The following is an 18315-nucleotide window of genomic DNA, read 5'->3' as shown; positions in this document are numbered from 1 at the left end:
TGGAAGGCGAGGTTGGGCCACGACCCCCTGGCACCCCCTTCTCAGTCGGCGGTCACCCCCAGGCCATCGTGACCCTGGGCGCCACGGCGGGGGGCGTGCTGGGCGGCTGGTTGGTGGACCGCGCCGGTCGCAAGCTGAGCCTCCTGCTCTGCACCGTGCCCTTCGTGATCGGCTTTGCTGTCATCACTGCGGCCCAGGACGTGTGGATGCTGCTCGGGGGCCGCCTCCTCACCGGCCTAGCCTGCGGCATTGCCTCGCTAGTGGCTCCGGTGAGTGTCCCCCAGCTTCACTCCCTGGGACAAAGAGAAGGAATAGACCTGGGGGCATGGTTCTCCCCGCTGAGGCCTCCTGGGTGCCCCTTATCTGCTTTATCTCCCTTACTTTTGCAAGAGCCTCGCCTCCGAAGGAGCCACGGTTATTAGCCCCGTTTGCAGATAAAGTGAATTTCAGAAACTTAAGTCCTTTGTCCAGGCACAACTAGTCAGTGGTGAAGCTATTACTCAAACCCAGGATTGTGCCACCTAACCTGGCCTCTCTTTTGCTCTACAAATAAGATGGCAGCTGTGAACGGGCAGCAGAAGCCTCACAATATGGCTTGGACCCCCATCCCCCATTCCCTGTCATTCAGACTACTGACTACAGTTTAATAGGAAAATCCTTTTCTGGTTTGTCCCCGGGAGCAAAGGCTGCTGGGACCTGATGCTCCCCTTCACTGCTCCACACCAGCCGTCCCGCTGCTTCCTCTGCTTCTGCCTGCCTGCCCCTAACCCAGCATTGCCCAGGATGACTTTGGAGCTGTACACACCTGGGAGACATCTCAGCTCTGCCACTTATTGGGGCAGAGCACCTCTCTGCACCTCAGTTCCCTCCCCTGTAAAGTGAGAACCTCATGTGGTGGGTGAGGATTCAAAGACTGCACATACAGCCCTGGCATGGCTTGTGAAGGACTTGGACCCTGGCAGCTGGGATTGCTTGGTGACCAGTGAACTTGGTCATGGGCTTGGATGATCAACCACCCACACCCCAGCCTGGCTGAGATTGACAGCGATGGCTCAGTGTTCCTCCCTAATCGTCCCTTTGCAGCTGCCACTTATTTCACCCGCATCTGCTGGGCAGCAGGCAGCAGCTGGGTTGGATTTTTTTGTTTTGGGTTTTTTTATTGGGCAAAAAAACACCTAAGTCATGGGCATAAAGTATGGAAAAACCTAGAAGCATGGGCAAGGCCTTTCTGGCCCCTGAGCCCAGAGGGAGCAGTGGCAGTCACTGATATCGACTGAGGCAGAGTTCCTACTTTCACTCCAAGGACACCACTCAAAGTGTGGTCAATGGGCCAGCAGCCTGGGTGTCACCTGGAGCTAGTTAAAAAGGCAGAATCTTGGGCCCCACCCCAGACCTGCTGCATCAGAATCTGCATTTTATCAAGGGTATTCGTACAATTCAATGAACATTTGAGCTCTGTGCTCCCACCTACCCATCCCCATCCCCATCCCCATCCACACAGCAGCCAGGTATGTGCCCTTAATCCCTTTAAACACCCGCTACAGATCACTTGATGGGGTTCGAGGAGGTATGAAGAAAGCTCTGCTGACCTGGGACTTGCAATTCGGGGCCCACCGGGCCTGTAGTAGCCTCAATTGAGGCTCTCATCTTAATGCCAACAGGTCTATATCTCTGAAATCGCCTACCCCGAGGTGCGGGGGCTGCTCGGCTCCTGTGTGCAGCTGATGGTTGTCACCGGCATCCTCCTAGCCTACCTGGCAGGTAGTTTTCACATTATCTCTTTCAGTGCCTGTTAATGGGCACGTGGCCACTTTATAGGAATAGAAACTGAAGTTCACAGAGGTCAGGGGACTTGCCCGAGGTCACACAGGCAGTGCCCAAGGTGCCAGGTTCCCAGCTTACCTCCCTGAGATCCTGGGCTATGTGGGTCTTGTGACTAAGTTCCAGGGAGAGCTGGAGAAGGTGACGTCCTCATCTTCCCAAAGCAGAAGCCCATTCCGGGGGTGTGGGGCAGGAGGGCTAACAGGTTAGGTCAGTACCTCACTGTGCAGTGACAGAGGATTCCAGGGACAGGTGGGACGCCCCCAAAATCTTCAACCCAGGAGCTTGGCGGGCCCAGGCATCTCTCCCTCAGAAATAGCAGAACTGGATTTGCAGCATGAAGGAGGTGGCTTCCAGGGCTGGGCCAACATGAGGAAGCTTCCGGAGGCAGGTGTGTTTTCAGCAGAACTGGGGCAGATAGAGCACAAGCTTCAAATCTGACAGTCCCGATTAAGGGACGGCCTCCACCACTTACTAGCTGTGTGACCTTGGCCTAGTCACACCGCCCCCGGGAGCCTCACTTTCCGTCTTTAAGTGGGATAACCCCGCCTAGTCCAAGGCTGTTGAGGGTTTACATTAGTGACACGTGAAAAGTACCAGCCCCAAATAAGAATTGGTAAGGGATAGCCTGAGAACCGTGGGGGGCTGTGGCTTCTGGCCTGACGTGGCGGGGCCGGGCCATGTACCCTCTGGGTCTGTAGAGTGGTCCATATGCAGGCTCAGGGTTTTCCCTTCCTGACTCTACAGACTCCTGCCAGCCATCTGGCTGCCCAGTAGTGTGCCAAAGCCCTGCCATGTATAGACATTGACATCTGGATACACCAATAGCATTATCTCCAGCTTATTATAACCTGCACTTTCATTGATCAATTTCTGTGATCCAGTATTCAGAGAAAGGTCCCCCTCATTCTCTGTCCCCTGTACTCTCCGAGGAAGCCAGCCTTGCCTGTCTTTTGGTGGCCTTCCAGAGAGTCTGCATGTATGAGAACTATATATATTTGTTCTCCTGCCCCGACCTTTTACACAAATGTGCTATGTCATACCTGTCATTACATAGCGAGTGCCTCGTTTAATGGCTACGTAAACATTTACTGAGCAGACGTAGCATAATGCTGAACCCTCATCATCTCTACATTTCAACAACAATAACGATAATATCAGTAACACAAGGTTAGCCATACAGAGGTAGTGAGGTCCCCACCCTTTAAACTGAGTCTCTAGAGTTGGTGAGGGGACAGGCTAGGAAAACCCAGGCCTGCTTACCCTGGCTCTGACCTCTGGCACCCCCCATCCAGGCTGGGTCCTGGAGTGGCGCTGGCTGGCTGTGCTGGGCTGTGTGCCCCCCTCCTTCATGCTGCTGCTGATGTGCTGCATGCCCGAGACCCCACGCTTCTTACTGACTCAGCACAAGCGCCAGGAAGCCATGGCCGCCGTGCAGTTCCTGTGGGGCTCCGAGCAGGGCTGGGAAGAGCCCCCTGTCGGGGCTGAGCACCAGGTGAAGTCTGGGAGGCAGAACTGGAGGGAGGGGGTCGGCGAGGTAGTGCCCCTTTGCAGCCAGTTCTCAAGGCTGCTCGTGTGCATGCACACACACGGAGCGGGGGCAGTGTTGCCCTGTGCGTGAGCGAGCAAAGGCCTGCTCGAGCCCCACTCCTTGGCTGGACCCGAGCCTTGGAGATCACTGGGAAAGCCTGAGCCTTGATCTTACTGTCCCAAGAAGAGAAAGGTCTGGCCAGGTCTAAGAGAAATGCAGGACAGACTCGAGGACTCAGATTTTTAAGTGGGAGTTGTAGGGCAGAGGAGGAGGTTGAGTCTCTGCCAGTTACCTGCTGTGGGACTGTCCCACTGTGGGGACTTAGTTTCTTCATCTGTAAAATGAGTCCTAGCACGTGCCTGGCTGTGGTGGTGGTGAGGATTTGGTGGGGCCGCCGGGAATGGCTCAGCCCAGGCCCAAGGCTGGTGGGATTCAAGACCCCGGCTCTCTGCCCATGTGCTCTCTCTTTGTGGCTCCCCCCAAAAATCAGGAAGGGGCATGAGGCGGCGAGGATCTAGTTACCTTACAAATGAGGAGGCCATAGCGATGCAGACTTGTCTATGGACGTGAGGCCCATGTGGGGCTAAGCCAAGAAGCTGGGGTGCCCCTTGGGAGAGGGTATAGAGAAGCACTGACACCCCATGTCTGTCGAACAGGGCTTCCACCTGGCCCAGCTGAGGCGTCCTAGCATCTACAAGCCCTTCATCATCGGCATTTCACTAATGGTCTTCCAGCAGCTGTCAGGGATCAATGCTGTCATGTTCTATGCAGAGACTATCTTTGAAGAGGCCAAGTTCAAGGTAAAGAGGCCTCCACCCTGTCCTGCCTCATCCAGATGTCATGTGGGTGTGGCCGAGTCACGGGGTCTTTGCCTGACCCACCTCGGCCCATCTCCCCAGGACAGCAGCCTGGCCTCGGTCGTCGTGGGCATCTTCCAGGTGCTGTTCACAGCTGTGGCGGCTCTCATCATGGACAGAGCTGGGCGGAGGCTGCTCCTGGCCTTGTCAGGTGAGGCCTGAGGGTGAGGGCTCAGCCCTATGCAGGTGGGGTGGCCGAGGCCAGGCTCCCCACTGCAGGCTGGGGGTGTTTGCCGAGGCCACCATGTTGTGGAAGGAGGCGGCCAAGCATCCCTGAGAACGAGACAGAGACTTAGTGGGAGTTCTCGCTGAGCGCTCGCTCCAGACCAGGCCTGCAGCGGCGGCATCGCTGTGCCACGCCTTGACTGTTACAACGAACCTGCAAAGGAGGCACCATCGGGGGCCCGGGAGGTGAAGCAACTCAGGATCTAGTAGTGGTCTTTTGGGGCGAGTGACTTTACCTCTCTGAACCTCAGTTTCCCCTCTGAAATGGGGATGGCAGGCCATTGTGAGGAGCAGGCGGTGGTCTGTGGAGGTGCAGGAGCACGTGGCGCTGTGGGGGACGAGGACGTTCAAACAGTGCTGCTGCAGCCGTCGCTGCTCCCCCGTCTCGGGCCAGGGAGGGTCTGCTTCCCGGAGCGTTCTGGACTTTGTTGAGGTTTGAGGGCCAGGCTGGGTGGGCGCTGCCCAGTCAGGGTTCCTGGATACCGCTTACCGCCCCCCCTCGGAGGCTGTGGCCACACCTCACTGAGGCTTCAGCCAGGGCCAGGGTGCCAGGTGCCGGGGCTGGGGCCGAATCCCCCAGGCCCCCGCCCAGTACCACGCTCCGCCCGCAGGCGTGGTCATGGTGTTCAGCACCAGTGCCTTCGGTGCCTACTTCAAGCTGACCGAAGAGGCCCCCAGCAACTCCTCGCACGTGGACCTCTTGGCGCCCATCTCTGCGGAGCCCGCCGGGGCAAGTGTAGGGCTGGCCTGGTTGGCGGTGGGCAGCTTGTGCCTCTTCATTGCCGGTGAGAGGGGACCCTTGGGAGACAGGGCGAGTTGTCGGGGGACCAATGGGGACACCCTGTCACTGCTGGGCTCCCATGGCCCCCAGCGAGTCCAGGCCTCCCGCCCTCACCTCTCCTTAGAGGTCCCCACCTCTACGTTTGTAGCTCGGACCACGTGCCATGCACCGAGCTAAACCCTTCTCTGCCCCTTTCACTTAATCCCCACCGCAGCGCTCCAAGTAGCTCCCGCCGCCTATGCCGGTCTATAGAGAAAAGACCTGTGTGTGCGGAGCGAGGGGCCTGGCCTGACCGCGCAGTGGAAAGGCGTAGAGCTGGTGGGCGCCGCGCTGGTGGGCGCCGCGCTGGTGGGCGCAGGCTGGAATGCAGGCGCCCTCAGCCCACGCCCGGTGGCACAGTGAGGCTGCTGCCCAGGGGCCTGCTGCGGGCCAGAGGCCCAGACCCTGCAGGTCCTGACCCCCGCCTTGCTCCCACAGGCTTCGCTGTGGGCTGGGGGCCCATCCCCTGGCTCCTCATGTCTGAGATCTTCCCTTTGCACGTCAAGGGCGTGGCCACCGGTGTCTGCGTCCTCACCAACTGGCTCATGGCCTTCCTGGTGACAAAAGAGTTTAGCAGCCTTATGGTAAGTACAGGCCCTGTGACCTCCCCCTCACAGGGTCAGCAGAGAAGTACGTTTTAAAATGACTTTCATTACAAAAGACATTAGTGGCCTCATGTGCAGGCTGAGACCCCATCGTCCTGGGCCACCAGCCATCTCGTTCAGGAGTGACGGGGAGACAGACGGGCCAGGGCAGGTGAGGAATCCAGGCTTTGACCACCTGGGAGCCTTCAGGCTGTCCGGGTGGAGGAAAGCTGGGTGGGCCTCCCCCACGGGACATTGGGGACACAGGCCCAGAAGTAGGGCTGTGCGGGAAAACTGGCTTTGAGGTCAGCAGGCCTGGGCTCCAGCCAGGCCTTGGCCATTTTCCGTGGTGTGACTTTGGCTGAGCTGCTTACCTTCTCTGAATCGGCTTCCTTGGCTGAAAATGGAGCGTGACAGTACTTTCCCCTGAGGGTTGATGGGAGCATCAGTTCAGTTCAACATTTTGCCACCTTCTCATGGGTGGACTGACACAGACATGGTCCCTGCCCAGAGGCTTCCCAGCCAGGGGGGTATGGTGCCAGAGCAGATAGACAAGCCTTTCGTTCAGTCATCCATTCCCCCATGTCTCCTGGTATTCACTACATCCCAGCCTGTTCAAGGCGCCAGAGACAGCAATGAATGAGATGGACAGGGCCCCCTTTAGGACAAGGTCTGGGATGGCGGGGGACAGTGGTGGGAGAATGAACCACCAGGAGGCTGGGCTGGAGCAAGAGGAGGCAGATCACGAGAGGGGTGGACGCCCAGGGCTGGCCTGGAAGCCGTCCAGGGCCTGGGCACACTCAGGCAGGGCTGCCCCAGGAAGCACAGCAGGGAGAGGCCAGGGAGAGGCCTGGAGGTGGAAAGTACTTCTGGGGGCTTGGCGGGGGACCAACAGCAAAGGAGGGAGGAGGCGGCAAGGGACCTAACAGTGACCCAGGAGTGTCGAGTGTACCAAAGGCCAAGAGAAGGGCTTCAAGGAGGAGGGGAGGGGCCAGCAGCTTCCCAGAGGAAGAGGAGCTGAGAAGGGAGGGGCCTGTGGTCACAGGCTGTGCTGGGAGGGTGGACAGGCTCTGACCGAAGGGAACGGCTCCCCCTTCTGTCGATGCCAGTGGCCCTGGGTGTCCCTGTGTGCTCACACTGCCCCATCTCAACCTGCTGTAAGCTCAGCCATGCCCAGAGACTCCTCTGGGGGCGGGGCCCCCAAGGGGCAGGGCCAAAGCTAAGTGTAGAAGCAGGTCTGTGGGCTCTGGAGTCAGACCCCGGGGACTGTCACTTGATAGTAGGTCTCTGACCTGGAGGCGGTCACTTCCTCACAGTGGGCCCGTTGCCAAGTCACATGTCCACACCCTGGGTAGCGATGGCCGTGCCAGCCGCTCCGCTGCCCTGAGCCTGGGCAGGGTGCACCGGGGCCTCGGCTCCTGCCCACGCTCCTGCCCGTCTGCCACGTCCACTCGCAGCCTTTCCCTCTCTCCGCAGGAGGTGCTCAGGCCCTACGGCGCCTTCTGGCTCGCTTCCGCCTTCTGCATCCTCAGTGTCCTTTTCACTTTGTGCTGTGTCCCCGAAACCAAAGGAAAGACTTTGGAGCAAATCACAGCGCATTTCGAGGGGCGATGACAGTCCCTTCCCTGGAGCGGCTGCCCCTCCCACAGGGCCTGCTGGGGCTTCAGAGGGGACAGAGCCTGCCTGTGACTTCGAGCAGGGTCTCAGCCGGAGCCCGGAGCCCCTGCTCACCCCAGGGACCTGGGATCCAGGACCGCAGCCCCTCGGAGCCTTGTCCTGCGGGGTTCCTCTTTCCTGCCCAGCTCTCCACAGCCCCTCGAGCTGCGGCATAAGGTTCCCAGCCCCCGGGTCCAGTTCCTGTCGCTGCTCTGAGACAGGAGGAGGGAACACCTCGGAGTGTCTGTCTTTGCTGCCCTGTGGCCAGTCCTCCACATGCCATCTCCGCCATGACGCAGAAGTGACAGTGGAGGAGAGTGACTCTGGACGCCTCGATTTCTGGAGGAGGTGCTTTTGGAAGCTGAGTTATGGCCCACGGTTTCCCCTCACGTGGCCGCATTATCAGGAAGGAACTTTGTTTGCCAAATAAAGATCTGACTGAGAAAACCAGGCATGGCCTCTCTGTGAGCCACACTTGCGAAGGGCATTTTCCTGTCCCTTCTACTACTGGGCCTGGCCAAGCACATCTGTGGATTTACTTCCCGTCCCATTACCAGCTTTGCTTATGTCCCAGGCTGGGCGGCCCCAGCAGGCACCCACAGCGGGCACCCACCTCGGCACCTCCTGTTAAGCTTTGTAACGAGGCCGGGGGGCGGGGCAGTGGAGGTGCAGCGTGGCCCAGCGGAGCGGTGGGGCGAGCAAGACCTCAGGCTGTTTCTGGACGATCCCGCAGCAGCTGCTCTGATTTCAGTAGAATGTGCTAATACACAGGACAGCTGTCAGGTTTAGCAAAGTCCAAAGTCCTTGGGGCCTTCCAGAAGGGAAGTCCAGATGCAGGCACACCGTCCGTGCTGATGACGCCCCACGCTCCCACAAGTGCCCGCATAGTGGTCCATTGATTGGGCTGAGAACCACATCGTAATGTTGGGCAGAGCATTCTACAAATGTCAACTGGGTCGTGTTGTTTAATAGAGGGGTTCAGGGCTCCTCCGTCCTCACTGATTTTCCGTCTACTCATTCTGTCGTTACTGAGAGAGGTGGTGAAATCACCTGCAAACGTGGCCGTTTCTCCTCGCAGCCCTGTGGGGTTTCGCTTCCTGTGCCACGGAGCTCGGTGATCAGGTGTGTGCACATTTTGGATTGTTACATTCTCCCGAGAATTTCATCCTTTATCATTATGAAATGGCCTTCTTTATCCCTTGTCATAGTCTTTGTTCCGAGGTCTGCTTTGTCTGATTCTGCGTAATCAACCACCCAGTTTGCTTTTCGTTGCTGTTTTGACTCATTTTAAACTCATTCTTAGTCCCCTTTCCTTTTCCACAGCATCCTATAATTTTTTTTTTGGGAGGGGGAAGGTAGGAGAATACTGTTTTGGATTTTTCTGAAGAGTCATATTTCACTTTAAAAATGAGTTTTATTGAGGCATATTTATATACCATAAAATTCAGCAATTGTAAGCATAGAGTTCGGTGACTCAGGTTAGATATACACAGCTGTGAATCCACCACTGCAATCAGCATAGAAGTCATTTTCATCACCCTAAAATGTTCCCTCATGTCCCTTGGTGGTTGACCACCTCCCAACAGCGATGGCCCTGCCATGCACGAAGGAGGAGCATCCCTATACTACGTCCCTATACCTTTGCTTTTTCTAGATTTTCGTAAAAATGGAATCACATAGTTTACAGTCTTTTGAGTCTGGCTTCTTTAACTCAGCAGGGTGCTGTTTAGACACCCATGTTGTCGCATGGTAGCTCATTTCTTTGTACTGGTAAATTTTATTCCACTGGACACTCAGGCTGGTTCCAGCTTTTGGCAGTTGTGAGTAAAGCTGATACACACATTTGCATACAAGTTTTGCGTGGAGTAGAACTGCTGGGTCACGTGATAAGTTTATGTCTAATTACTTTAAGATCCTGCCCAACTGTTTTCCGGAGCGGATGTACCGCGTTCCCACCAGCGGTGTACGAGAGACCGTCGCCTGCCACACCATCAACAACGCTTCGGATTCACTATTATAAATAATACTATTTACACATTTCTTGAAAGTTGTGCTCGTTCTCTGATTCCTCCGGAATCATTGATGAGGTTGTTTGTCTCGGTCTTTCTCTTTTGTGTTGCTGGTTTATCACAAATATCTGGTGAGCTTTGGCTGTCCACATTCAGGCATGAAGAAAGAGGTTTTAATTGTGGGAGCCGGTGCACGCCTCCCAACCTGTTCTCAGTCCCATCAAGGATTTGTCCCCTTTGACGCATCTTCACTGTCATTTCATGGGATCTGGAGGTGGAGATGAGGTAAAGGTGTAAGCTCAGTCCACCAGCTTGAAGCGTAAACTTTCTTCACTCTTTTAATGATGATGTAGTGTTTGCCATTGGAGTCGTGGTGTGTATCAAAGAGTAGGTGCTCAAAGAGTTGCTGAATTTAAGATTATTATATAAATGTATCGAAATTTAAATCAACCTCACATTGTTTCATATTCAGATTGTTTCCGGTTTTCTGCATATTGACAATTCTGCTATTACATAGATGTAAATTTAGAGAGAGAAGAGAGAAGTGGAGAGAAAGATGGAGCTGGTTATGGACATTTTGTCCCCCTAATATTCATAAGCCGAAGTCCTAAATCCCAGTGCCTTAGAATGTGACTATATTCAGAGATAGGGCCTTTGAAGAGGGAATGAAGGTAAAATGAGGATAAGAGGGTGGGTCCCGATCCAATGTGACTGGTGTCCTCATAAAAAAAGGAGATTAGGACACAGACGCACACAGGGGGAGACCGTGCGAAGACAGGGAGAAGACGGCCACTTACAAGCCAAGCAGCGAGGCCCCGAGGAAACCAACCCCACCCACACCTTGCTCTTGGACGCCCAGCCTTCCTGCTCCCAACTGAGGAAAGAACTTCCTGCCGTTTGGGCCGCTCGGTCTGTGGTATTTCTTATGTCAGCCCTAGAGACCGATGCAGAGGTAAAGGTGGTAAGGAAGACGATGGAGGTGGAAGAGAAGCCAGAGTCGGGGAGAGAGAGAACCAGAGCTGGGCCTGTGCGTAGGCGACCAGGAGTTTCTGAGGCTAAAACCTTACAGGCGTAACGGCCAGTCAGAGGAGCTGTGCATTACCAAAGCGATTTCTCCGTCCCGTTAGACTGCAACCCAGAGGAAGTACACTGGCCATGTCCGGGGGGCCTACTCCCCACTGCCTCAGAGTGTCTTCTCAGTGGGTCGGCACCCAAGACCAGGGAGCAGGACTCAGACAGGTTCGAGCACACGTCAGGTGTCTAGGTCTGGGACAGCCTTAGCGCCTGTGCTACTCACGTCCACATTTAACTCAATGCGACAGGCTACCCACTCTTAGTAACTTCTTGACACAGAGCTTCAAGCAGGCTATGCTCAGCCTCTGTGATGGGGGCTGGTAAAGGACCAGAGGGAAGGCAGGCGGCTGGGTCACCCGCATCCCCGGCTGCAAGGGAGATGTGGGCACAGAAAACACCGCCATGGCTTCGATCCCAGCTTGGCTCCTTTCCAGGGGCCAAGAGCCATGGCAGCACGGTGGGTAAGAGCCAGTGGACTTGCTTGTATTTCTCTGGTTGTACTACTTGGTCGTACACATTCTGGTTGTAGTACTGTCTATGTGGCCTGGGCAAGTCACTTAACTGCTCTAAGCCTCAGTTTATTCATCTGTAAATGGGCACAATGATGCTCTCTCTCGCATAGGATTGTTGTGAGGTTGAAAGATGATTATGTAAAGCACTTAGAACTGAGGCCGTCACAGAACAAGCATTCAGCTGATGTTAGCTGGTGGTGAAGCTGTGGTGGGGAGGGGAGCTGCATGCAAGGCTGGTGCCACGTAAAGGGACATTTGAAATCTTTACACATTTTTCTTTTAATAGGCTACTTTCTACCCTGCTCCTACCCATATCACCTTCCGATTGCTACTAGCGCCCACTTATAGGTACCAAGGACTGGATACACGTGCTCTTCAGAGGTCCCCTTATGCTCCTTTGGGGCCTTCCCATCAGAGCACAAGTTGCTTCAGGGACAAGAGCCAGCCCCAGCTGACAGTCCTGATCTGCCCCAGGAGCCCAGCCCAGGACCATGGAGAAGAGGGGCAGGATAGAACATCCCCAGAAGGCAAGTGCAACAGAAGTTGTGCTTTACCCAGCCCACAAAAGACTGGTCTTTATACTGGATAACTGGGTAGACATCTGCACTGCCCACCAATACCCACTCCATCTCCTACCGCGCACCCTGAGAACAACTTCCAGGAGAATCCTGGCTTCTGCTACCCTGAAGCAAAAACTGCCTTGGCGCCACTCAGTGGCCACAGGCGGAAGTGCATCAGTTGACCCTTGAAGCACTCTGCTACCTCCCAGTGGCCATGGTTGGGATCGCAATGCTAAGGCAGGAAGCCCTCTGCTACTGCCTAGTGGCCAGTATGGGGTTAGCAACCGTTGGGCCTGAGGGTGCCGGTGAAACCGCACCAGCTGGAAGGAGCCACAAGTCAAGGAATTCAGGTAGCCTCTGGAAGCTGGAAAAGGTCACCTAGAGCCTTTACAAAGAATGTAACCCAACCAATGCCTTGATTTTAACCTAACGAGACCTATCTCAGACTTCTGACCTCCAAAGTTGTAAGTCCAAAATTGCAGCAGCTCAAGGTAGAGAAGGGCTTATCTCAAAGGGATCTATGGATGTCGCTCACTTAATACAGTGAATTCCAGTAAGATCTGTCAAGTGGAAAATATCAACTAGGTGTTTCATCACCAAAAGGATTTATTCGGGAAAAAGAAAAGATTGCAACCCAGAACATGCAAACATGGCAAGCCACGTGCACACTCTGGCCTGTGCACCAAGACGGACGGGTATTTATAAAAAGGAAAAGGAAGTTAATGGAAGGGCAAGTTAGAACCATAGAGCTTTATTAAAATGTTTAAGAGTTCTTCCTGTATGGTTCTTGTGATTATGTAGAGCCCAAGAACTTCCATAAGCCCTAGCTCCTCCCATAGACCCTCCCAACTGATTATGTTTGCTTAAATTTCTAGTTCATCATTATCAGATTCTTGGGGGATCCACAAAGTTAAGAGAATCATATTGGCAAAAACGCGACCAGCTATAACCAAAAGGGATAGACAGTACAAAACGAAAAAGCCTTAGGACCCCAAAACTCATTTCTGCTTCCCAGGTAACGCATTCCATCTTCTTAACGTCAAAATGCCTCTAAAACTGAGTAAGCCGTCAGAAAATTTCTTAGGTAGTGAAGAATTTCAACAGGCTTCAAGGGACATTTCATCAATGATCTACGGGAGCCCACTAAAGTATCCCCTGGCACAGACTCCATGGGACAGAATACTCAGGAATCTCCTCTCACAACAGTGCTAATCAAACACGATTAAAGTGTGTTCCTGCCCATGAAATTACTGAAGTTCCCTCCTGCTGATAAGATTTTATACTTTATTTTAAATAGAGTGCCAGACCACCAGCTTGTGGTGTAAAGGTGGAAATTCTCCAGTTTCAGGGAGGAGGTATCTCCAGAAAACATCTCCTAGGGAGAGCAGTAACTCAATTGCAGGGAGGTGATATCCCCGGGCGCCAGCCCCAGGGGGAAGCGCAACATTCCAAGGCAAAGGTAATAAAACTGTCTATTAGGCCCTGTTTGCTGGGAGTTCCCCTGAATACATTTATCTGTGTACAAAGAGTTAACGACTAACTTCTGCTTCTTATCATCTGTTCATTCAAAGATGTAGTAAAAAAACCTTATAAGCAGCCTGCTCGGGAAGCTCGGGGCTGATCTCCTCTAACCCTGCGTGGTAGAGTCGCCGGCCTGCTAGTAAAGGCTCATAATTAATCTCGATTGGCTCTGTGGGTCTCAGAATCATTCCCGCCACAACAGTGGCTGCCCTGTTCACACTCAGGGGCCCTCGTTTTCTTTATTCTTCCTAAATTTAGAAGGGCTCAAGAGAACCTCGGAGGTGGCTGGTTTGGGTCTGACCTGAAAGTCCAGGAAGGCGAGAACCCCGACCATCCGCGGTTCTGAAAACTATGGACCACTGAAAAAATACCAGGCGCCCAGCACTAGTGTAGATCTTGTAGAGCTGCGCCTGCCCTAAAACTGCCACTCCCAGGACCTTTCGGGCCCAAGGAGCTTTCCCTCTGAGGGCCCAGCCGTAGGGTTCCCGTAGAACTGAAAAGTATGGGCTAAAAGCATGATGGGAAACAGAGCCTCGGAGCAAGAACTGGCGGAAGCCTCTATGGGAAGCACGGTCCACGACGGTGCGCCGGCCACAAAACCAGCACAAAGAGAGAAAAAAAGCTTTGGCCGGGATAGGGCGCCCAGGGATTTCTGGAGAACGGAGTCCGGGGGAGGCATGTGCGCATGACCGGAAGTGGCGCGATTCCGGCGCGCCCCCTTTGGCGCGAGAGCAGGACCTGGCGTTTGGCAGTACCTGCAACGGCAGTTGGAGCTCGCGCCGGTAGCCGGCGGCTGTTTCTACACGCGCCGTTTTGCTTGAGACCCAGTCGTTGTTTGCGCCTCGGGCTCCCTAGCCCAGACCTGGCTATGCGGCTGGGGAGACAGTGAAAGACCCGCTGGACAGGCCCCATCAGGGCGCCCAGGGCCCAGCACCGCAGGCTCAGACCCAGCCTCGGAGAGAAGAGTCCAGCAGTTTGGAGCAGGCCTGCAGGGCGGGGCTGGGGCTACAGTGAAGCGACGCGGACACCCAGAGACCTGCTGGGAGGCGGTGGCGCGTGGTGAGACCCAAATGCTGGGGGAAGGTGAGAAGTGTGGAGGGAACGGTTTGTTCCAGCTTGCTCACTAATACAGACCAGAACTCTGCGGTTACCCTTTCCACTTGGGAACGATCCTTTGAATGAAGAATTTTGGGGTCAAAAATGTTTGAGGCGCTCAGGACTGGATAACCTGAGTATCCAACCCTTTTACCCCGACCTGCTTGGTGGACCAATAGCATCTTTGAGAGAAGTGGAAGGAACATGGGACGTACTTAGGGTCTCCTCTATTGCTTCTGATCTTTCAGCTCTTGAAGCAGCCAAGGATGCTCTAAACAGGAGCCTATTGGCTCCTCCCACGACTGAGGGCGGGTCGAACCCAGTTGGATTGTGAAGTTGTGTTTAGGAGCCGTTTAAGTTGTGGGATAGTTGCCAGGTCTCTTAACCTGTTTCTTCATGGAGGGAAGGGTAAAATAACATTAAGTACCTCGTCTACCTCTAGGAACTGTAAACATCAAATAAAACGTATTGAAAGCATCTTGAATGCCTTACAGAACAAATGTGCATTTAATCTAAACTGCCAAGGCTCGTGTCATCCTCCCTTAGATCAGGGGGTACCTTCAAAGTCAGATTTGACAACTAGCATTTCATGTTGCCTTCCCCAGAGACCTGAGACGCAAGCAGGTTTTGTCCTCTCTATACTACTAAAAAGGAAGGACAGAGTGGAGTTAGGGACAGCTCAGTAACATACGGTCTGTACCAAGACCAGTATCCAGACCTATTACTTCTGTTTCTGAGGACTGTACCACCTCTATTTTTTTTAATTGAGGCATAATTCACATGCTATAATCATTTTTTTTAATTTATTGGGGTGACACTGGTTGATAAAATTATATAAGTTTCAAGCGTACAATTCAATATTGCATTGTTGACTACCCAGAGTCAAATCTTCTATCACCATATATTAGACCAATAATCACTTTTAAAGTATAAAATTCAGTGGGTTTTAGTATATTTGCAAAGTTGTACAACTGTCACTGCTATTTAATTCTACATTTTCTTCACCTCAAAAAGAAACCCATACCCATTAACCACTCCCTATTCCCCCTTCCCCCTAGTCCCTGGCAACCACTAATCTTTCTGTCCCTATGGATTTGCGTATTCTGGACATTTCATAAAAATAGAATCATACAACATATATCCAACTTCTTTCAATTAGCATAGTTTCAAGTTTCATCTGTGTTATAACATGAATGAATGTACCTGGTACCTCATTATGGCTGAGTAATATTCCATTATATGGATATACCACATTTTATCTCTTCAGTTGATGGACATTTGAGTGGTTTCCAGTTTTGGTTATTATGAATAATGCTGTGAACATGAGTGCACAAGTTTTTGTGTGGATGTTTTCATATCTCTTGGGTCTATACCTAGGAGAGGAATTGCTGTCAAACGGCTGACTTTTTTTTAGGAACTGCCAAATGTTTCCACAATGGCTGCACCATTTTACATTCCCAGTAGCATCAAATGTTCCAATTACCCTACATCATCAGCACTGTTTTCCATCTTATTTTAGCCATCTAGTGTGTGTGAAGTGATATCTCATTATCATTTGATATGCATTTCTCCAGTGATTTATGATGAGCATCTTTTCATGAACTTCTTGTCTATTTGCATATCTTGCTTGGAGAAATAGCTATTCAGATGCTTTGCCCATTTTGAAAGTAGGTTGTCTTTTTACTGAATTGTAATATATTTATATATTCTGGATACTGGGCCCTTAGAAGATAAATGATTTGGAGAAATTTTTTTTCCATTCTGTGGTTATCTTTTCACTTTCTTGTATCCTTTGAAGCACAAAGTTTTTAATTTTGATGAAATTCAATTTATTTTTTCTTTTGTTACTTGTGCTTTTGGTGCCATAGCTAAGAAACTATTACCAATTAGACGTCATAAAGATTTATACTTATATTTTCTCCTAGGAGTTTTAGCTTTTACATTAGGTCTTTGATCCATTTTGAGTTAATTTTTATTAGTGGTGCAAGGTAGGAGTCTAATAACTTCATTATTTTTTATGGGGATACACAGTTGTCCCGGCACTATTTTTTGAAAAGGCTATTCTTACCCCATTTTATTTCTTGGCACTCTTGTTGAAAATTCAGTTGTCCATAAATGTTTATTTTCAGTTCTCTTCCATTGATCTATGTCTATCTTTTTACCAGTATCACAATATTTTAATTACTGTTTTGTAGAAAGTTTTGATATTGTGAACGAGTCCTTCAATTCCTTCTTTTTCCAGATCGTGGGACTGTAACTGTAAACATCAAATAAATTCTGGGTCCCTTGCATTTCCATATGAATTTTAAGATCAGTTTATCAATTTCTGTAAAAGAGTCATCTGGGTTTGATAGGGATTGCATTGACTCAAAACATTGGTAGTTTTTAATGTGCATGTCTTGCATTTTATTTTTTCCTAGATATTTTATTCTTTAATGCTCTTGTAAATGGAATTTTTTTATTTTCACTTTTCACTTGTTCATTGCTAGTATATAGAAATACATCTGGAGAAATGTGTATTCAAATCTTTTGCCCATTTTTAAGTGGGTTGTCTGTTTATTGTGTTCATATTGTATCTTGTTTATCTGTGAGTTTTTTTGTGACCTTGTTTATCCATGAGTTTTGTGGATTCCTTAAGATTTTCTATATACAAAATCATGTCACAAGGAGATAGTTTTAGTTCTTCCTTTCCGATCTGGATGCCTTTTTTCTTTTGTCTTGCCTAATTTCCCTGGCTAGACCATCCAGTGCAATAGTGAATAGGAGTGGCAGGAGCAGACATTGTTTCAGACCTTGGGACAGCATTGGGCTTTCGCCATCAAGTGTGATGTTAGCTCTGGGATTTTGACAGATGCCTTCTCAGGTGAAGGCGGTTCCCTTGTGTTCTTAGTTTGCAGAATGTATTTTATCATGAAAGTGTCAGATTTTGTAAAACGGCCTTTTTGGTGTTTGAGATGACCATGTGGAATTTTTTCCTTTGTATTAATATGGTGTCTTATGTAGATCATACACTGAACGAACCTGTGTTCCTGGGTTGAATTCCACTTGGTCATGACCCCTTCTTTTAATTAGGCAAATGTCTTAAATTCACGGAGACACTTTATCCAAAGAATAGGCGATATTTGTAAACTGTATACTTACATGCTAGGCATTGTGCCAATTGCTTTATTTGCATTTTCCTTTAATCTTCACAGCAACAACTTTACAAGGGATTATTATCCCCATTTTACAGATGAGAAAAATGAGACTTAGAGAGGTTACGTGATTTGCACACTGCAGGTAAGTGGTGGATTTGGGATACTTGAGAGTTTGTTGTACTCTAAAACCTCCCTATGTCTGACTAAATCGATGGGATTTCTAAGGTAGGAAAAATGGGAAAATTTACATCCTAATGCGGGTCTGCAAATTCAGCCCCAGTGCCCTGGAACCTTCAATGACCTTTGAACCCCCTCCTCAGAGTGAGAATGTGAGACCTTCCAGTTGGTGAGCTGTAAACTTTTATGCCTCATTCTGTCTTTCTCTTTCTCCAGAACCACCTTCTCTGCACACTACCCTTGCCCAAGAGGAAAGTGCAGGAGAGGAAGGAATGGTGGCTGGTCTCCTTCCAGCTGGGCCCCATGTGAGTTGGAAATTTACTCTGAGAGGCAGCCTCTTATTAAGGGTTTTTTTCTCCTTAATTACAAAAGGAATTCATATTCATTGTAGAAAACCTGAATACAGAAAACATGCACCCCTCCCCTTAAAATTGGTTTATGTTCAGACATATTTTCCCCAAAATGGGTTTGTCCTGCTTTATAACCTTTTCCACATTGTAGAATTTGATTAAAATTTCCCCCATTTCATTTAGCATGTTCTACAGAATTTCTGATATATTCCGTTGTATAATCCTGCGGGTAGAAGCTGTCTTCTTCCCCTGCCTACTTTTTTGACTAGACTAGGTATTGGTCTGTTGTCATTTTTAGAAAGTCTACTCTTAAATTTCCTCATCAGTTCTACTCTTTATTGACAACTTTTTATTAGTTTTTTTGTTTGTTTTCCTTATACTTAAAA

At 51.0% G+C, this 18315-nt stretch overlaps 2 protein-coding genes across 12 annotated transcripts in view; both read left to right on the top strand.

Moving 5' to 3' along the window:
- Positions 1 to 6: 6 nt before the first annotated feature.
- Positions 7 to 7944, top strand: SLC2A8 (solute carrier family 2 member 8). 2 transcript variants are annotated; one of them, XM_023533054.1, is made up of 8 exons: positions 7 to 269; positions 1662 to 1761; positions 3117 to 3316; positions 4009 to 4152; positions 4252 to 4360; positions 5046 to 5219; positions 5693 to 5838; positions 7326 to 7944. In XM_023533054.1, exons 1-8 carry the CDS (start codon positions 207 to 209, stop codon positions 7668 to 7670), a joined length of 1281 nt encoding a protein of 426 aa, XP_023388822.1. In that variant the 5' UTR covers positions 7 to 206; the 3' UTR covers positions 7671 to 7944. The 2 variants fall into 2 exon arrangements, with proteins under 2 accessions (XP_023388822.1, XP_023388821.1); XM_023533053.1 differs by having other exon boundaries at positions 68 to 269; positions 7371 to 7944.
- A 5118-nt stretch (positions 7945 to 13062) lies between these two features.
- Positions 13063 to 18315, top strand: part of ZNF79 (zinc finger protein 79) — a 13789-nt gene continuing 8536 nt past the window's right edge. The window contains exons 1-3 of one of the 10 annotated variants that reach the window (XM_023533043.1): positions 13064 to 13752; positions 17498 to 17544; positions 17796 to 17884. In XM_023533043.1, coding sequence (XP_023388811.1) covers positions 17852 to 17884 — 33 coding nt within the window. In that variant the 5' untranslated portion in view covers positions 13064 to 13752; positions 17498 to 17544; positions 17796 to 17851. Of the gene's footprint in view, positions 14254 to 15941; positions 17885 to 18315 lie in introns of those variants that run through there. The other 9 variants (XM_011364263.2, XM_011364262.2, XM_011364267.2 and 6 more) reach the window with 9 other exon arrangements.

The sequence above is a fragment of the Pteropus vampyrus genome, unplaced genomic scaffold (genome assembly GCF_000151845.1).
Source record: "Pteropus vampyrus isolate Shadow unplaced genomic scaffold, Pvam_2.0 Scaffold95, whole genome shotgun sequence".
Classification (NCBI taxonomy): domain Eukaryota; kingdom Metazoa; phylum Chordata; class Mammalia; order Chiroptera; family Pteropodidae; genus Pteropus; species Pteropus vampyrus.
The sequence above is the reverse complement of the archived record's forward strand: the minus strand, read 5'-3'. Positions and strand labels throughout refer to the sequence as shown.

Coding starts and splice junctions, on each gene's coding strand:
- SLC2A8 (XM_023533054.1), top strand. CDS start 207: ATGCTGCTCGGGGGCCGCCTCCTCACCGGCCTAGCCTGCGGCATTGCC. Junction 4,361..5,045: donor GCTGCTCCTGGCCTTGTCAG/GTGAGGCCTGAG, acceptor CTCCGCCCGCAG/GCGTGGTCATGGTGTTCAGC. Junction 5,220..5,692: donor CTTGTGCCTCTTCATTGCCG/GTGAGAGGGGAC, acceptor TTGCTCCCACAG/GCTTCGCTGTGGGCTGGGGG.